This window comes from Onychostruthus taczanowskii, unplaced genomic scaffold (genome assembly GCF_017590055.1).
Source record: "Onychostruthus taczanowskii isolate IOZ18803 unplaced genomic scaffold, ASM1759005v1 scaffold94, whole genome shotgun sequence".
Taxonomy (NCBI): Eukaryota; Metazoa; Chordata; class Aves; order Passeriformes; family Passeridae; genus Onychostruthus; species Onychostruthus taczanowskii.
Window position 1 is genome coordinate 1,822,876 of NW_024507435.1, and position 15,167 is coordinate 1,838,042.

The 15,167-nt window shown below is 42.6% G+C and overlaps 1 protein-coding gene across 2 annotated transcripts in view; it reads right to left on the reverse strand.

The window, feature by feature from the left end:
• E2F3 (E2F transcription factor 3) overlaps positions 1-13,143 on the reverse strand; it is a 31,962-nt gene extending 18,819 nt beyond the window's left edge. For both annotated transcript variants that reach the window (XM_041426741.1, XM_041426740.1), the window contains exon 1: positions 13,093-13,143. In XM_041426741.1, the coding sequence (XP_041282675.1) occupies positions 13,093-13,095 (3 nt within the window). In that variant the 5' untranslated portion in view covers positions 13,096-13,143. The remainder of the gene's footprint in view (positions 1-13,092) is intronic.
• Between the last annotated feature and the right edge of the window lie 2,024 nt (positions 13,144-15,167).

A 15,167-nucleotide genomic window follows, 5' to 3' on the forward strand; every position in this document is an offset into this window, starting at 1 on the left:
TTTCTCCCTACACCTGCACAGTAGGTCATTTTTACTGAAGCAGGATTATAATCTTAATGTACTAATTACCTTTAATTTTTATTCTGATATCTCATGTGACCTGGCCTGCCCTCTGGTCAGATTATCTCATAGTCACCAATGCTAACATAATTCTGACACCAAGGTAAGTGGACAACCCTGTTTGACATAGTCCATTTTAGGCTCATAGGCCTACTGGAATGCCACGGGATCAGCCCCACAGCCCACCAGACTTGCACTCAGAATAGCAGCCAGTGGCCAAACGTGCAGCTTATCTTGTTTTCCTACTTCATGTTTTCTTTGCACTAAAAGAGGAAGGACATTACAACGGTTGTGCAAGACGTAAACCAAAGCATAAGCCACGTTTCTGGCCTCAAACCAAGAGAATTACACCTATGCTGCATAGGAAATGAATCATCTGAGATCTTTCTTATTGCAATTTTTCCACCAAATATGAAACAATTACTTCTTACTGGAAGCAATGGCTTTGCACTGCACTAAGGTTGAAAGCTCCAGTTACCACTTCGTGTTGAAATATGAAAAGTTGTTTTCAGGAAACTGCACCCAGTTTTCATCTCAACTGCTGAACTGCCCAAGGTGAGGAGTGCCTGTGCCTCTGGGCAGTCCTGAAACATCTCCATGCAAGCCCCCGATGCCAACAGCTGCCAGGGGCTGAGCTGCACCTGCTTGGTTAAGGTGGAAGCTGTGGAGACAAAACTTCCAGAAAATGTAATGACAAACACCCAACGCCTGCATGCAGGAGCACGGCCAGACTAACCAGCATCTGGGGTGCGGAATCCTGACCATGGATTTTTGGGGGTGTGTCTGGATGCAGCAGGATCCTTTCACTCCCATTCCCTGGGAAGCATGGTCTGGGCCTTCGTGGTAAGGCTGGACCTGTCAGTAGCAGGCTCTAATGCCATCCTACGAACTGCTGTCAAAGCCACCAGCCCATTTGCTCACCCCATTCCCAAAGACACCACCTCAGCAAGGCTGCTACCTCCAGAGCAGAGCTCAGGGATTTTCAGTTGTGGTTCACATCAGTGATTTCTCACCACGCACATCCTTTGAAGAAAACAAGACTGTCACAGAACAGGCCTGATGCTGAACTTGCAAACTCATGGCAAGCAGCTGGGGTGGGGGGAACACAATGGGACACAGAGAGGGGACAGGATGTGACAGCAGACCAGCCATGTAAGAGACTTTTTGGTGTAATTTCTTTGTATTGCATTTATATGTAACAGTTCCACCAACACAAGTCCACTTTTTATGCTACCCATTGAGATCAAAGTAAGCCAAATAAGGAAGTGATAGTTCAATTCACATGGTATATGACAGGGCACAACATCTCAGTGTGGCTTCAGAGCTGCTTGCAATGTTTCAACCCCTTCAGGAGACTTTCAGCCTCCTGAATGGCAAGGCTAAAGTTGAACCAGACCAAGGGAAAGAAATCTTTCCTATAATTTTATGGTTGATTCCAAAGAAAAACCATTGCAAAGCAAATCAGTCTCAAAATACCTAGAGATATTTTTTCTTTTGTATTTAAGAATTATTTTTTATTTTAAACATCATTAACTTCAAAATAAGATTGCAGTTGGATTTGTTTCACTGAGTGGCTTCTACTCTATGTGTGGAAATTAGCACAGCTACTTAGAAAAGAAAAACTTTTGAACACCGTCAGTTGTATGCCAAATTATCTATTAAACAAACAAGCCCTGAGATTGGAGGAGGAAGGACATTGAGAGCTGGAGAATATAATAGGATGAACTTCCTGGTAGGAAATTCCAGTAAATGCCATGGAGCATTAGATAAACAGGCAAAAAACTAGTGGCAGCATTTCGAGCACATATATTGACATAGGAATCAGGAAAAGTTGTTATTCCTCACTTACAAAATGTACAGAATATACTGATAAACCTCTCTAGGAGGATGTAATTAATAAGACTGCATACATACGAAGTGAAAAGTGAGGAGAAAGAGGAGCACTTACAAAGCCACACCAGTGCTGTCGCAGGGTAGGTGCTCTGTAATGGTGCAAGATTGGGCTTGCTTTATGAATTTCACTCACTAAACTGCCTGCCTAAGCCACAGCATCTTGAGCTTTGTTTTCCTTGGATACAGGATACCTACAAGAGAGGATGACTGTGGAATTCCACAAATGAAATTTCTGGAGTGCAAGTGTCTACACGTGTCTGCGGTTCGCGATGTCCCACCCTGGCACCCCAAACCTTTCTGTATTTCATACAAAATACCCATACCAAGTCATATCAGAGCAGTGCCATGGGACTGCATCACTTGGCTCACTGAGAGATGATTCACAGGGAACCAACAAACTTGTACATTCTTTCAAAAATTAATGATCCTAAGGATATATATGTAAACACTTCAGGATATAGAGAGCTGCAAACTAGAAGGTAACAAGTTTTAAAAACTCAGGTGCACATGAGGTACAGTTTTGGGTATTCATATCACCAAAGCAGGTGAAACCGTCCTTAAAAAAGGTCAACACCAATCCAGACTCTGTATTTTTAATTCCCTGCCTGAGGTACGATAGCTCTTGCATTGATCTACTTTTTCAATTAATGTAATTACTAATGAGAAGTCAGATCTTAAGTAGCAAAACCTTTTATTCTGAAGTACTTTCTTAACCTAGTTCCACCCAAGTAAAAAAGCATACAGCAGGATTCCCCAAAAGTAATAAATGGACTTTGAATCCATTTAGGGTGATAAAAATATTATCTAGTTTCCAAAGGTCACTGTGAAAGTTGACAAAAAACATTCACAAGACCCAGGCAACATGCAATGATTTGCATTTACAGAATCAGAAAATGAGAAATAACGTGGGGTCCTAAGCATTTACTGTAACACAGGATAGTTCTGTACATTAAGTAAATTGTGAGTGTTAGTTCACTTTAAGGGAGTCTCAACATTGTTCAAACAGATTAACCCTGATAAGTTATCCTTGCACCTACAAGTAACCATAATGCTGACTTTGCATAAGAGATCAATTTATAATTCTCAAGTTAATTAAGAATATTTTCTAAAATTAAATTACCAGAATTATATACAAAAAAAAAATCCTTATATAACCTTAATGAAGTTAATACAATAACCTCTTCCACATACCAAACCTCAGAGTAACAAAAATAAATAACAAGTGCCCAAGAAACAGGAAAACATGGTTTACATATCCAAAAGCAGCTATTCCCAAAAGCAGTCAGAAAGGAGGCTCCAGATTAGCAGAAAGCCAAATAGACAAAAGATTATAAGAAGAGAGCAAGGGCAATAATCACATAGAGCTGGACCCTAAAGACCCCAGTTATGGCCAACAGCCTCCTCCACCTTAGATCTGGAGCTGGTACTGCCACCAGAAGGCCTCTCTTCATTTCTTCGACTACAAACTAAACTTGGTTTTCACCTAGCCTGGTGAAACTCTAGAAACTGATGACTTCCTCCCTCCTCACATCAAGGTAGGCAGCTGCTGCATCTACTTTTATTGCACAGGTCAGTCTGGCAACAGTTCACATGGCTGAAATGGCACAGAGATAGCCAAGTTCCTGATGTTTTAAATGCTGTGTAATGTCACCAAGAACGACTAATCCACTGAGCTTTCACAGTGATGCACATTCTACCTTGGCAGTATTTTATCAATCCATCAGCCACACCATGGAGCAGAACAACCTGAGGGTGCTGGCAAAATGACAACAAACTGATTTCAAACAGGAAGCTTTACTTATTCCCATTGACAAAGAGGGAATAAAAAGAAGACAAGATGGCAGCAGGCCTTAAGTGAATGAGGGTTGGTAGACTAAGTAATTTTCTTTTTCACATTTAGGAAAATTCTGCCATGAACAGGACAATCTAAAACAACTGATGTGACAGCCTAATTTACAAGACAACAACCAAAACAGATGGTTTTCCAGGGACTCACAGGTAATGAATTTCTAGAGGAAAAGACATTCAAGTTGCTTTCTCAGATTATATATGATATTTTCAAAAAGTATCCCTTCTGGCTTTGGTGAAGCAGAAAATATTCGGTCATAAAGTCAAACAAGGACTTTAACCTCTGGGAAAACTGACCCACACCAGACACAATCTGTCCCTTCTACTTTGCCTTCTTTACAATGTATTTCCTAAACTAAACACCTTGAGATGACTTCTCCAGAAAAAAAGAGTAGCACTCTGAAGTCTCAAATATTAAAATGAAGTTAATTTGCATTTTTGTCTCTAATCTACACTTTGATGAAAGAAAAGAATCTGGCTTTCTAATATCACCTCCTACGTATCACAGACCCTAGTTGCCGTTCTATTGTAGCCAAGGATAAGAATGCAATTTTAGAATCTTTGTTATGAAAATTAAATGAACAAGCACCTGTCAGGAAGTACCATAAACACAGTTGCTCCTACCAAAAAGCAAGTAGAAGGATTTGCTAACTTCAAGGCTGTTCAGAGTCGAAATTACAGAGCATAACTCTACAGAGAAATTACAGCAACAGTCATTGTGCCAAAACTGGAAGGCATAAACTCATTATTTTCCCCTCACTTAAAAAAAAATCTGATTTCCACTTTGAGTTTGCATTGTTTAAGCTTTCAATATTAAATTCTCCATGTGCTCAAGTTCAACAATAATCTCAGGGAATGGCTGAGGTGGGAAAGCACCTCTGCAGATCATCTAGTCCACCTGCCACTGCCCAAAGAGAAGGCAACTAGAACAGGATGCTCAGGGCTGTATTCAGTTGGGTTTTTAATATGGCTAGTGAATGCAACTCCACAACCTAAGGGACCCATTCCATCAAACCATTGCTGTATAATCTTCTGTTTAAATGGACTTTCTTCATTACAATTTTTGCCCATTGCCTTTTATCCTGTCTCTGGGCACCAATGAGCATAGCCTGGCTCCATTTTCTTCACTCTCTCCCATCATGTGTTTAAGCACCTCCAGGCTCAACAGTCCCAGCTCTGTCAGCCTCATCTTCTACATGAGATGCTCTGAGTCTTTAACCACCTTCATAGCCCCTCACTGGACCTGCTCCAGTATGTCCATGTCCTCTCATAATGGGGAGCCCAAAACCAGACCCAGCATGTCAGCTGTGTCTCACCAGGGTTGAGCAGAGGGAAAGGATCTTCTCACTCTGCAGAGCTGCTTTACAGCAGGTTTGCCTCAGCCCATGATGGTACCTGGAATCATTCTTCTGCAGAGGCAGGACTTTGCACTTCCTTTTGCTGAACTTGATGAGGTTCCCGTCAGCCCTTCCTCCAGCCTGTCAAAGTCCCTCTGGACAGCAGTGCAGCCATCAGCTGTACCAACTACCACCCCCAATTCTCTATCTCCTACCAGTCAAGTCACTCCTTAATATTAATTTCATAAGTAAAATATTGCTTCAGTTGCACTGAAGGGCATTTTCTTCAGACCTCAAATAATTCATGCTGCCATGTTTAACAGCATCTTCTAATTTCAAGATCTTTCCCTTACAAATACTAGCACTGAATCACATTATGTTACTTTAAGTATCAGTCACACCAAAACTGTTGACTGAGGTAAAAGCATGCGCACTCTTGCCCATTTTTGGTACATGCCAGGATGCAAGCCTCAGTGCCATGGCCTCTCAGCATTGTGCTGGAAGCTGGCGTGCAGTTGCTTTTCCACTACAGACTTCTCAGAAGTGCTGCTTTCCAGGATACAGGCCCCCTTTCATAAGGCATGGCTTGCATCCCCTGTGCTCTGGCATACAACTTCGCCTTTCGCCGTACTAAAGACACAGTGTGTCTGAATGTGCCTACAGAGTAAGCTGTGAGAGCTCCATTATCATCTCCTATTCTGCTGGCAATTACTATCAGTAACAGTTTTTTTGTTTACTTCTGCAACAACGATGAAAGCACTCCATAGTATTGAGATTAGTGAAAATACTCACTGGAATCAATCAAAAGGACCCTTTTCCTTCCACTTAGCCAATTTTTAAAACCTATTTCATATTGGCAGTTGCTTTTGTTAATCAAAATGCTTTACCAACTTAAATGTATTTTCTATCAGCCTCATTCACATGCCAGACAGCTGTACCTTTGTTAACTTCTAGCCTTCGGCAGGAGAAGAAAAGTGAAGGTAGGAAGAGCTGGCTGTGGGATACTGCTGGTAAACCCTTTTGGAAACACCAGAGGCACTCTCTGCAGTGCTGTATCCAGAAGAAGTCCATCCCCATAATTGCACACTACTTAAACCCTACAGAAAGGTTTATTTCAAGACTATGGGCCATCCCAAGTATTCTGGAAGTTTTACAGGCGCTGGCACAAGGCTGGAAGAGCAGAACGTTAGCAGCGGGATAAAAGAGACAACACCTGGATTGAAAGCAGAAATTTGTGCATCTATTAATGAGCTTTAATTTCCATTGATTGTAGCCTAAAATTGTACTGTGGCTCCTTGTACTGTGGCCTTCCCCCTCTTTCCCTTTCTGCTACCTCTCCTGCTGTATAACCATGCAGCTATTAGAACTATCCCATAGGCAATGGACAGCTAAATGGGATTTTCCAGAAGCCTGGGGAAGTCTTCCAGTGGAATATAGCACTAAAATACCACCTATTAAAGGCTGTACCAAAAATTCCTTTCTTTAAATAACTTTGAAGAGAAAAGAAACCTATCTACTCAATTCAGGCCCATGGATTCCTCCCCAAACATACCTTAATCTGTTCAGAAGATAAATGACCACATGGTTTAATTGTGTCTTCTTCACAGAAGCCCTAACTTTCTCTTATGATCAGTACACCTTGATCCTTTTCATTTTCAAATGCAGTCCCACTTATGAGTCATCTTTCCCTCCTCTCACACAAACTTTTCAGTCTCCCCTCTTCATCCTTTTCCTCTTGTTTTAGTAAAAGCTGTAGGTAGGGTGAACTAAAATAGCAAGTTTCACAACTGGACATGAGACATCCTTAAATTTAGATCAAATAAGCCCTTCAAAAGTACACGAGAGCTTTCCATCTAGACAGATTTATAAAAGCTACATATAATTATGGAAAGGAATAGGAATAAAAATAGCCTGTAGACTATGCCCTCTCTCAACAATATATGGATAGGAAGGAGGACAGCCTTGTTCTCTTAGAAGCAGGAGAAAAGGTAACTTGAGGCAGCCGTGGGAAGCTCCCACCAGCCTGTAGGCTTGCTAGATTGCTAAAAATCCTTAAGCATGATAGCTTCCCATAGAAACTCTCATTTTCTACACTAATTGTTTTCCCAACCCTAATTCCAAACTATAATCAAACTGTAAAGCTAAGATTAGCCCAGAAAACTTGACTATATCTCACTATCTGAGACTGCAAGTTCTTATCCAAGCTAAAGCAAAGACAGTCTTGGACAAAACCCACTTTACCAGTCATCGGTTTGTCTTGGAAGTCTAAAATTCAAGAAAAAACAAAAACCTGTTGTCTCGCCTTGACATCCATAACTCCTACCCTTTCAACAGGCGCCTGCTGATGATAGCAGCAAGAGTCGTCTTACTCCCGAATTTCCTCCCACGCTTTGCAGTGGCAAGGAGCCCTCACACACTCTGTCCTGACTTGGAATGAGTTCTGCAGCCTGGTCCTACGCTTTCCACCACAAACTGGAAATTTTGTGTCCACTTCAGGTAAATACATTTTATTGAATTAAATACAAGAAAGTAAATATGGCAGAGTTACAGCACTCCTTGTGTAAAACATCGACTTCCAAGATAAACAGGAATGCTACACAGCTTTCACATATTGCTATCCTGCAAGAGTCTCAATGCACAGTGGTGCTAAAGAAATTGGGAGAAAGATGGAAATTTTGGCAGCTGCTGGGGGGAGAACTGAGGCTACTGGCAGTGGGCAGCCTGTGTAAAGATTGAGAGATAAACACATCAGACCTTTTCCACAAGTAATCAATAACAAAATAGTTATGTTTGAAAACAGACAACAGATTAAAGCGAAACTCTTATTTCATAGCCCCGTGAATTACAGGCTGTCTCCAGAGTTAGCTCCGCACTAGCTGAGTTTGTAGTGTAGGTTTACTTACAATAATAATGATACACCTTCTTTTAAGCCAAAGCTGAAATTCAGCAGTATATTCTGGTCACAAAGGCAGAATTCTGCTGTAGCACGGAATAAGCAGGGCCCTGGATGCTCTCTCTGCCATGAAGGCTGGCCCCACCTCACCATTCGAGGGGCAGAAAGGAGACTTTGCTATGAGTGCAGTGACGAAACTGAACCTTTCTCGGCCAACTTTGCATGTGACTGGTATTCATTACCACCCATCTGACCAGAAGCCCTATGAGCCTTCCCACCTTCATGAACTACACAACACAAGACCCTCGGCTGCAGCTGCTGAATGCACAAGCCATCCCAGTTGCTATCTCCAAGGTCTCTGTGATCTTTCATGCAAGACCACAACTCCTTTACTTTCACCTATTAACAACTGGTCACATTAAAGCCCTGTTTAGAGCTGTACCTGTCAGACTGTACCTGCCAGAGCAGCACAGCCAGTCTTTCCTCTGGAGGTATACCCTGACAGCAGTGATTGCCGAGAAGGCCTCCAGTATTGCAAGTTCACAACATACATAACTTCTAGGCACAAATTACATTTTTATCTTCACCTACTTCAGTGCCAGCCATCAGACTGTAATTAAATTACACGTAGCCTGGGAGCCTCGGTCAGGGACTGGAAAACAAGAGTATGAGGCATGGTGCAAACAGCACTGAGCAGATTCCCAGTTTAAGCAAATAAGGCTTTCCTTCATGAACTGAGGATGTTTTCAGCCATAGTTACTCCTCCATGTGCTCACAAACACACTGTACTGCCCCCAAGCACTTCAAAGCTGGAGATGGGGAGAGCGTGCGAGCTCCCTCCAGCCCTTGGGCACTGCTGGCCAGACTGTGGCAGCTGCACGCCTCGGACCCAAGCAGAGAGTAGTGGCACAAAAGCTGCCTATTTCTTTGCACAGCCATCTGTTAGGGTTTCATTCCACACAACTCCACTGTCTTTAGGAGATGCTGAGGGCACACACTCAGCAATGCTCTTGGTCTGCTGCCACTCCAAGCAGGCATCCCGTGTCTGGGGAGAGGGCATGGCCAGGCCTCTGCCGGCCACGTCCACCCTAACCCTGCGGCCGGCTGGGCCAGGGAGCTCCTGTGCTGAAAACTAATCACTCAGCCAGTGTTAGCTTTCAGCTGGAGCAGTCCCCGGTCTGACAAACACAGAGAGGTACGAGGGCAGGCGCCAAAGCAGGGCGGGAGGGAGGGCAGCATGACCCTATTTGTGGCGGCACCAATTTGGATTGTGGCTGCAAGTTGACTCTGAAACCACATCCCCAAAGGGTCTCCCAGCATGGTTCCAGGAAATCCCCTCTGTCACGAGAAGCACTTCTAATAGCACAGACCTGGTTCCCAAATCATCCTTTCCTTCCTATCCCATGAGGCAATTAAGGCTACTCTGCCTATGAGAGGATTACATTTCATTTCCAAGAACGTGGAGATAGGAAACAGCAGGGTATTTTAGTGCCCAAGACAGACAACCATTCTCGTGCTGCTGAACTGAATGAATGAATACAGCATGCTGGTCTAGGGCACAACGGTGAGGACCAATGGAAGACCTCTATCCCTCAATAACCTCCCACAGAAACCCATCATGATTGAACCGCTTTGCATTTCAATCCCTGCATGAAGCTAGTGACCACCTGAAAGATCTTGACACGGTATTTAATCCTCTTCTCCATGTTACTGTCTTCAGAAATACCCAACAGTTTACCAAGCAGCACAACTGCCTAACAGCATGTGACTATTTAAAATGCTGAAAGCAAGTCTTATCATATCTACCCTAAAAGAGTATCCTCAAAGTGTAACAAGGAAACTGGAATCATCAGTTAGTAATATTATCGCTCTTCCCTCTCAACAGAACACAAGGAGAAAAAAGCTAATCAAATACTACCACCTTTCTTCCCCTCTGCTATTGCTTCTCCTAACACTGACCACATTTGTGGTTAAATGCAGGGAGTCAAACTTCCTATAAGCAGTGTTGTTATGGTTCCAGATTTCCACTGTGGTTCAGCTGTATCACAGCTCTGGAAAGGCAAACTGGCACGTGCTCAAACCGCCACGTTCCCTTGCTAGGGTGAAAAAATTCCATATTGCAACTCTAAAAGGTTCTTTACCTGAACCACCTCGCTGGCCTGCCATCTAAGATTAAAGACCTTAATAGTGAACTTTAAAAAACTTAAAAATTGAAAAATTTAAACTTGAAATTAATACTCTGGATAAAAATGCTTAGTGAAAACACTGATGCCATTTCATCACGCTACAGGAGATGCATGTAGCCAGTTAAAATGTACCTTCCCATTGAGACAATATTTCTAATTCAAGGTTCTGCCTGGGAAGATCACTGCACCTGCTCCATGCTGGGGCTCATGCCCATGCAGTCATGGAGAGGCACTCAAAGATGAGGCAGAGCAACAATGAGGACAAAAAGCATCATCTCTCAGGGAGAGGTGAAGTACTTGTAGAAGGCATTCAGCATCACTCTGCAACAGAAGGAACAATACATTTCCATATGATTTGATCAACACTAACCAAAGAGACTGGGCTAAATCTGGACAAAGAATTTGACATCAGCTTTTCAGGAGGAAAGCAAACCTTCTGGGACCATTACAGGCAGGCAGGCAATTCCTAATCTTCTAGGCATGCCACACTTGCACTTTCAGTGGGAAAGCTGGGGAAGCTCTGGTGAGCAAATATGTTTGCTGGGGTCTTTATGCCACCCCTCTTACACCATTACACAAAGTTCCAGATCTGTCAGCTTTTTCCACTTCAACAAGGTATTGCCATCCAACAAGTCAATAAGGCAAGCTCAAATATCTGGTATTTTTAGCTAGATATACTATAGCACCTCATAGATGCCTCAAGATTTCTCTCTGCAAGGTCTGAAGGCAATTCCCCCCTTCTCTGCTGCTGGCTGAACAGAGTTTGGGACCTGCTCTCCACATGCTGAGGCAGCTGAGCTTTTTAAACAGCTGGGAAAGCCACATTTCTCCTCTTGAAATGAAGTACTTAGAACAGATACAATCCCTGTCCAGTACAACTGGTGCTGCTTCCCGACCTTGGAGGAAGTAAGGAAGTGGTTTGAAACTGGCATTGAGGCTATCAAAAGAGTGAAAGGATAGTCAAAAACGCCCCAAAATTGCACAAATCTTAAAGAAGAAAGAAAAAGACTGAAAATTCAGGTCATTTCTTACTGAAAACACAATGGTAACTCTTGATTCACTTCAAAACAGAAAGACCTGATTTTGGCCTTAGAGAAAGGAGTCCATCTTAGTCTCTGCATTGCAGAGAACAATCACATTTTTGCTTGCTCTGACTTATCACTAAATTGATCATTCTCCAGGACTAGGAAAGAGGGAGAAAGGAGGCAGATTGTAATCACCCTTATAAAATTCTTTTAGGTGAAAAAAGTGAATGCATCTTACTTTTCCTAGCAACCCTCTTCCCTAATTCTGAAGCAAATCACACTAAGCATAGTATCTTGAACATATGGCTCTGAATAAGGGGGATTTGCCTCCTTTTCTCTCTCTTTTTTTTCTCCTCTAAATTAAATATGCCAGTCTCTGGAATTCCCTACACATTCCCTTTCACAGCAAAAGGGGTTTCTGTCCCCCTAAAATACAAATACCACCGAAGAAATTCCTTTGTAACTACTAATTTAATTCTGCCCACAGAAGGCTGTACCCAAGTTTAATATCTAGCCAACTGCACACAACCTGCTCACTACTGTTGCGTTCACTTCCCACATATTCAGCAAACACGATGCTACCAAGACGAGAATAGGGAAGGACTTCAGTGCGCCAAGACCAGCAGCAACGTGAAGAGCATCTTTACAGACGAACAGGTCATAACAACGCTGGAGCCTGCCAAATGATCTTGCATCTTTCTTTGCCATCTCTCTTGTAAACACCTACAAAACACATGTCTCCAAGTACAGAAACTCATGGGATGTGTTTTTATTTTGCCCTTTGCTTTTCCAGGCACAAGACACCCCACACTGCATGGTGTGGGCCTTGAATGCTCCCCTGTCTTTCTGCAGAGCAGCCGAAGTGGCGGACCAATGGGAAGGATGCTGCTAACCCCTAGATCTGGAAGAGGCTTTCCACAGGCACCCTGCAGGAAGGGGGAAACACCCCCTGAAGTTCATCATCACCCTGCCTGCAATCCAAGAAGGCAACTGGTAACACTGTGTGGAAGACAATCACAGAGAAGTTTGCCAGTGGGAACGAAAGGGTAACGAGGATGCCAAAAGCCAACGGTCTACAATTTTCTTTATTTTTGGTAAGCAAAAATAAAACCAAGCAACATGAATGTGACTAGCAACAGAAATCAGGAAGGAAATGTAAATGATTTTATAGAAAGCGTGAATCAAAGTCATACCAAAAGCCACCTGAACGTTTCTCTATCACAGGCAATTTCTCATGTTCTTTTATGTCATCTTTGCAGTGTCAGTTTTCGAGAGAACAATTCTCAGCTCAGCACGACAGAACAGTAATACCAACGGGCATGCAGAACATTAGCATGTTATAAATAAACTGCTAATTTGAGGTGGGAAAAATCATCAAGGCAGCTCTTATGATTAAGAATCAGAGAAAGAAAATGAGCAACTTGCTTATGCTTTCAGGACACTATATTTTACAAAAAAAAAAAGCTTTTTCTAACCCATAATTCCTGAGGGAAAGAAAGAATAAACCCAGTGAAATACCCACGGCAGAGACAAAGAAGCCAGTGAAAATGCTATTATAATTTTAAAGCCCTCCCTGCACCCACCTCAAGTAGTAAGCTGTCTTTTTTATTGGCTGAAAGAATTTTGTGCTTAAGGGTACTACAGCCGGGTTGTGAAGTTTCAGCTTCCTCTCACCCGACTTGCAGTTTTACATAACTCCCCAGAGACACTTTTTGGTCACAGATACCACGCAGCTGAAAGCAAAAAAAATAAAACAACCCACCCAAAAAAATACAGTGCAGAAGAGGTGCAGAAGCATTATACAGCAATTCAGAGCTGGGTTACTTAGAGGCACTCAATAAAACTCTTACCATGAAAAGTGAAACTATTCTGCTGAGCCGACAGCCAGGATTATTAGTGCCTGCGATAGCCCTGATCACCACCCTCCGTCTGTCCCATGTGAGGTTCCCTTCCCACCCTGTTCCCAAGTCTGCAAGGACAGATAACACCCCACCACGCCATGGCTGCCACCTCGGGTATTATTTCTGTCCTGCTCCAGCATTGTTGCTCTGTCCCAGCATGACACTTACCAAGCATTGCTATAAAAATTTCTGCAAATATCTATGTTTTCCACGAGCGGAGATAATGGCCTCATTGCAACAGCCTTGATAAAAGCTCCAACAAGACAGCCTTCAGATATCACCACACAAAAGCCTTCTGTGAGAGCTGCAACCAACATCAATTCCCGCTATGCGAAGACATTAGACAAAATGTGAACTAGTTTACTGTATGGGGACAAAAAACTGACTGTCAATGTGTGGGACCAACGCTGTCTAAAAACACAACGCTGGCAAGGCAAAATAGCACCAGCATGTATACATAGTAATTGCCATTTAATTCCAGAATTAACAGCACAAGAAAACAAGTACTGAAGGCACTATTAGGTTACTAGCATCGCTCAAGACATTATAACTTCATATAATTCCATTTCTCATGTCCCTGGTAGGAAAATGACTTTAAAAACAGCAGATATTAAAAAACACCCAAGCAGAAGGTGAAGGAAAGCCCAGTTCCCATTACAGAAGCACTCAGAGAATGCAGCAAACCCTTCAGATCTGCTCCTTAGAGCATGCATTTTCCTATAGAATCATGGAACAGCTTGGGTTGAAAGAGATCTTTAAAGGTCATCTAGTCCAACCACCCTGCAATAGCACTGACATCTAACTGGATCAGGTTGCTCAGAGCCCCATCTAACCCAGCCTTGAATGTTTCCAGGAATGGGTACCTATCACCTGTCTGAGCAACCTGTTCCAATGTTTCATTAGCCCTGCTGTAAAGACTATCTTATATCTAGTCTAAATCCACATTCTTTTATTTTAAAACCATTACCCATTAATAATCATAGAACAACCCGAGCTGGAACAGACCCATAGGATGACTGAGTCCAACTGCTGGCCCTACAGAGGACCGCCCTGATAATCACACTATGTGCCTGACAGCATTGTCCAAAGGCTTCTTGAACTCTGTCAGGCTTGGGGCTCTGACCACTGCCCTGGGGAGCCTGTTCCAGTGCCCAACCACCCTCTGGATGAAGACCATTTTCCTAATAAGCAGCCTAAGCCATGGTAGACAACCTGGCACACACACACCACCATTCCGCCCATGGTACAAGATGTAATGCACTCTGTGCATCATTTTGCAGTTTTTACATACTTATCTGCTTACTCTTGGGTAGCACCTCAAAAGTCAGAAGCCCATTGTCAACCTCAGTGGACTGCACCAATATAATTGCTGGGCCAAGAGAGAAGGTTTTTACTTCCAGACCTGAAATTTGCCAGATGACACCTCCTAAATCAAAGGTCTAGGAAGGAGGGATGCAAACAAGTCTACATGTCAATTTGTTTCTGAAAAACATTTTAAAGGCAAACTTGAAAGCAAAGTTTTTAGACAGCATAGTACACTCACCCCATGGAGAAGTATTTCACTCTAAAATTACATCTGTACTTTAAAATGTGTAAAAAATATAAAATCCTACAGTGCATATTCAGTGCCTTGCAAAGAAAAAAAAGTATCTGTTACTGCACTCTAATTTTAGTATGATTTTATAACTAACGGGTAGAACCAAAATTAAGACAAAGTTATATTCAGAGAGAACTAGTAGAGTGGACCAGTGAGCCTGACATGACATATAAGAATTAGGCTCTTGCAATGCATGGTGTACACCACTGAGTCCTAAACCAGAGACCTTTAATGTCACCTTAATTAACAAGGAAGGAAGTTTGCCAATGAGTTCCTTCACCCGCCCCCCTCTTCTAGCACTACGTTATGCAATACGCAACAACCTTTGAACCAACAGCTGTACAACAAGCAAAGAAACCCAAATCAGAATAGCATGGTTAAGACAAGAATGTCTTTCAAGAAGTTCATTAATGAAAATTACTTTTAG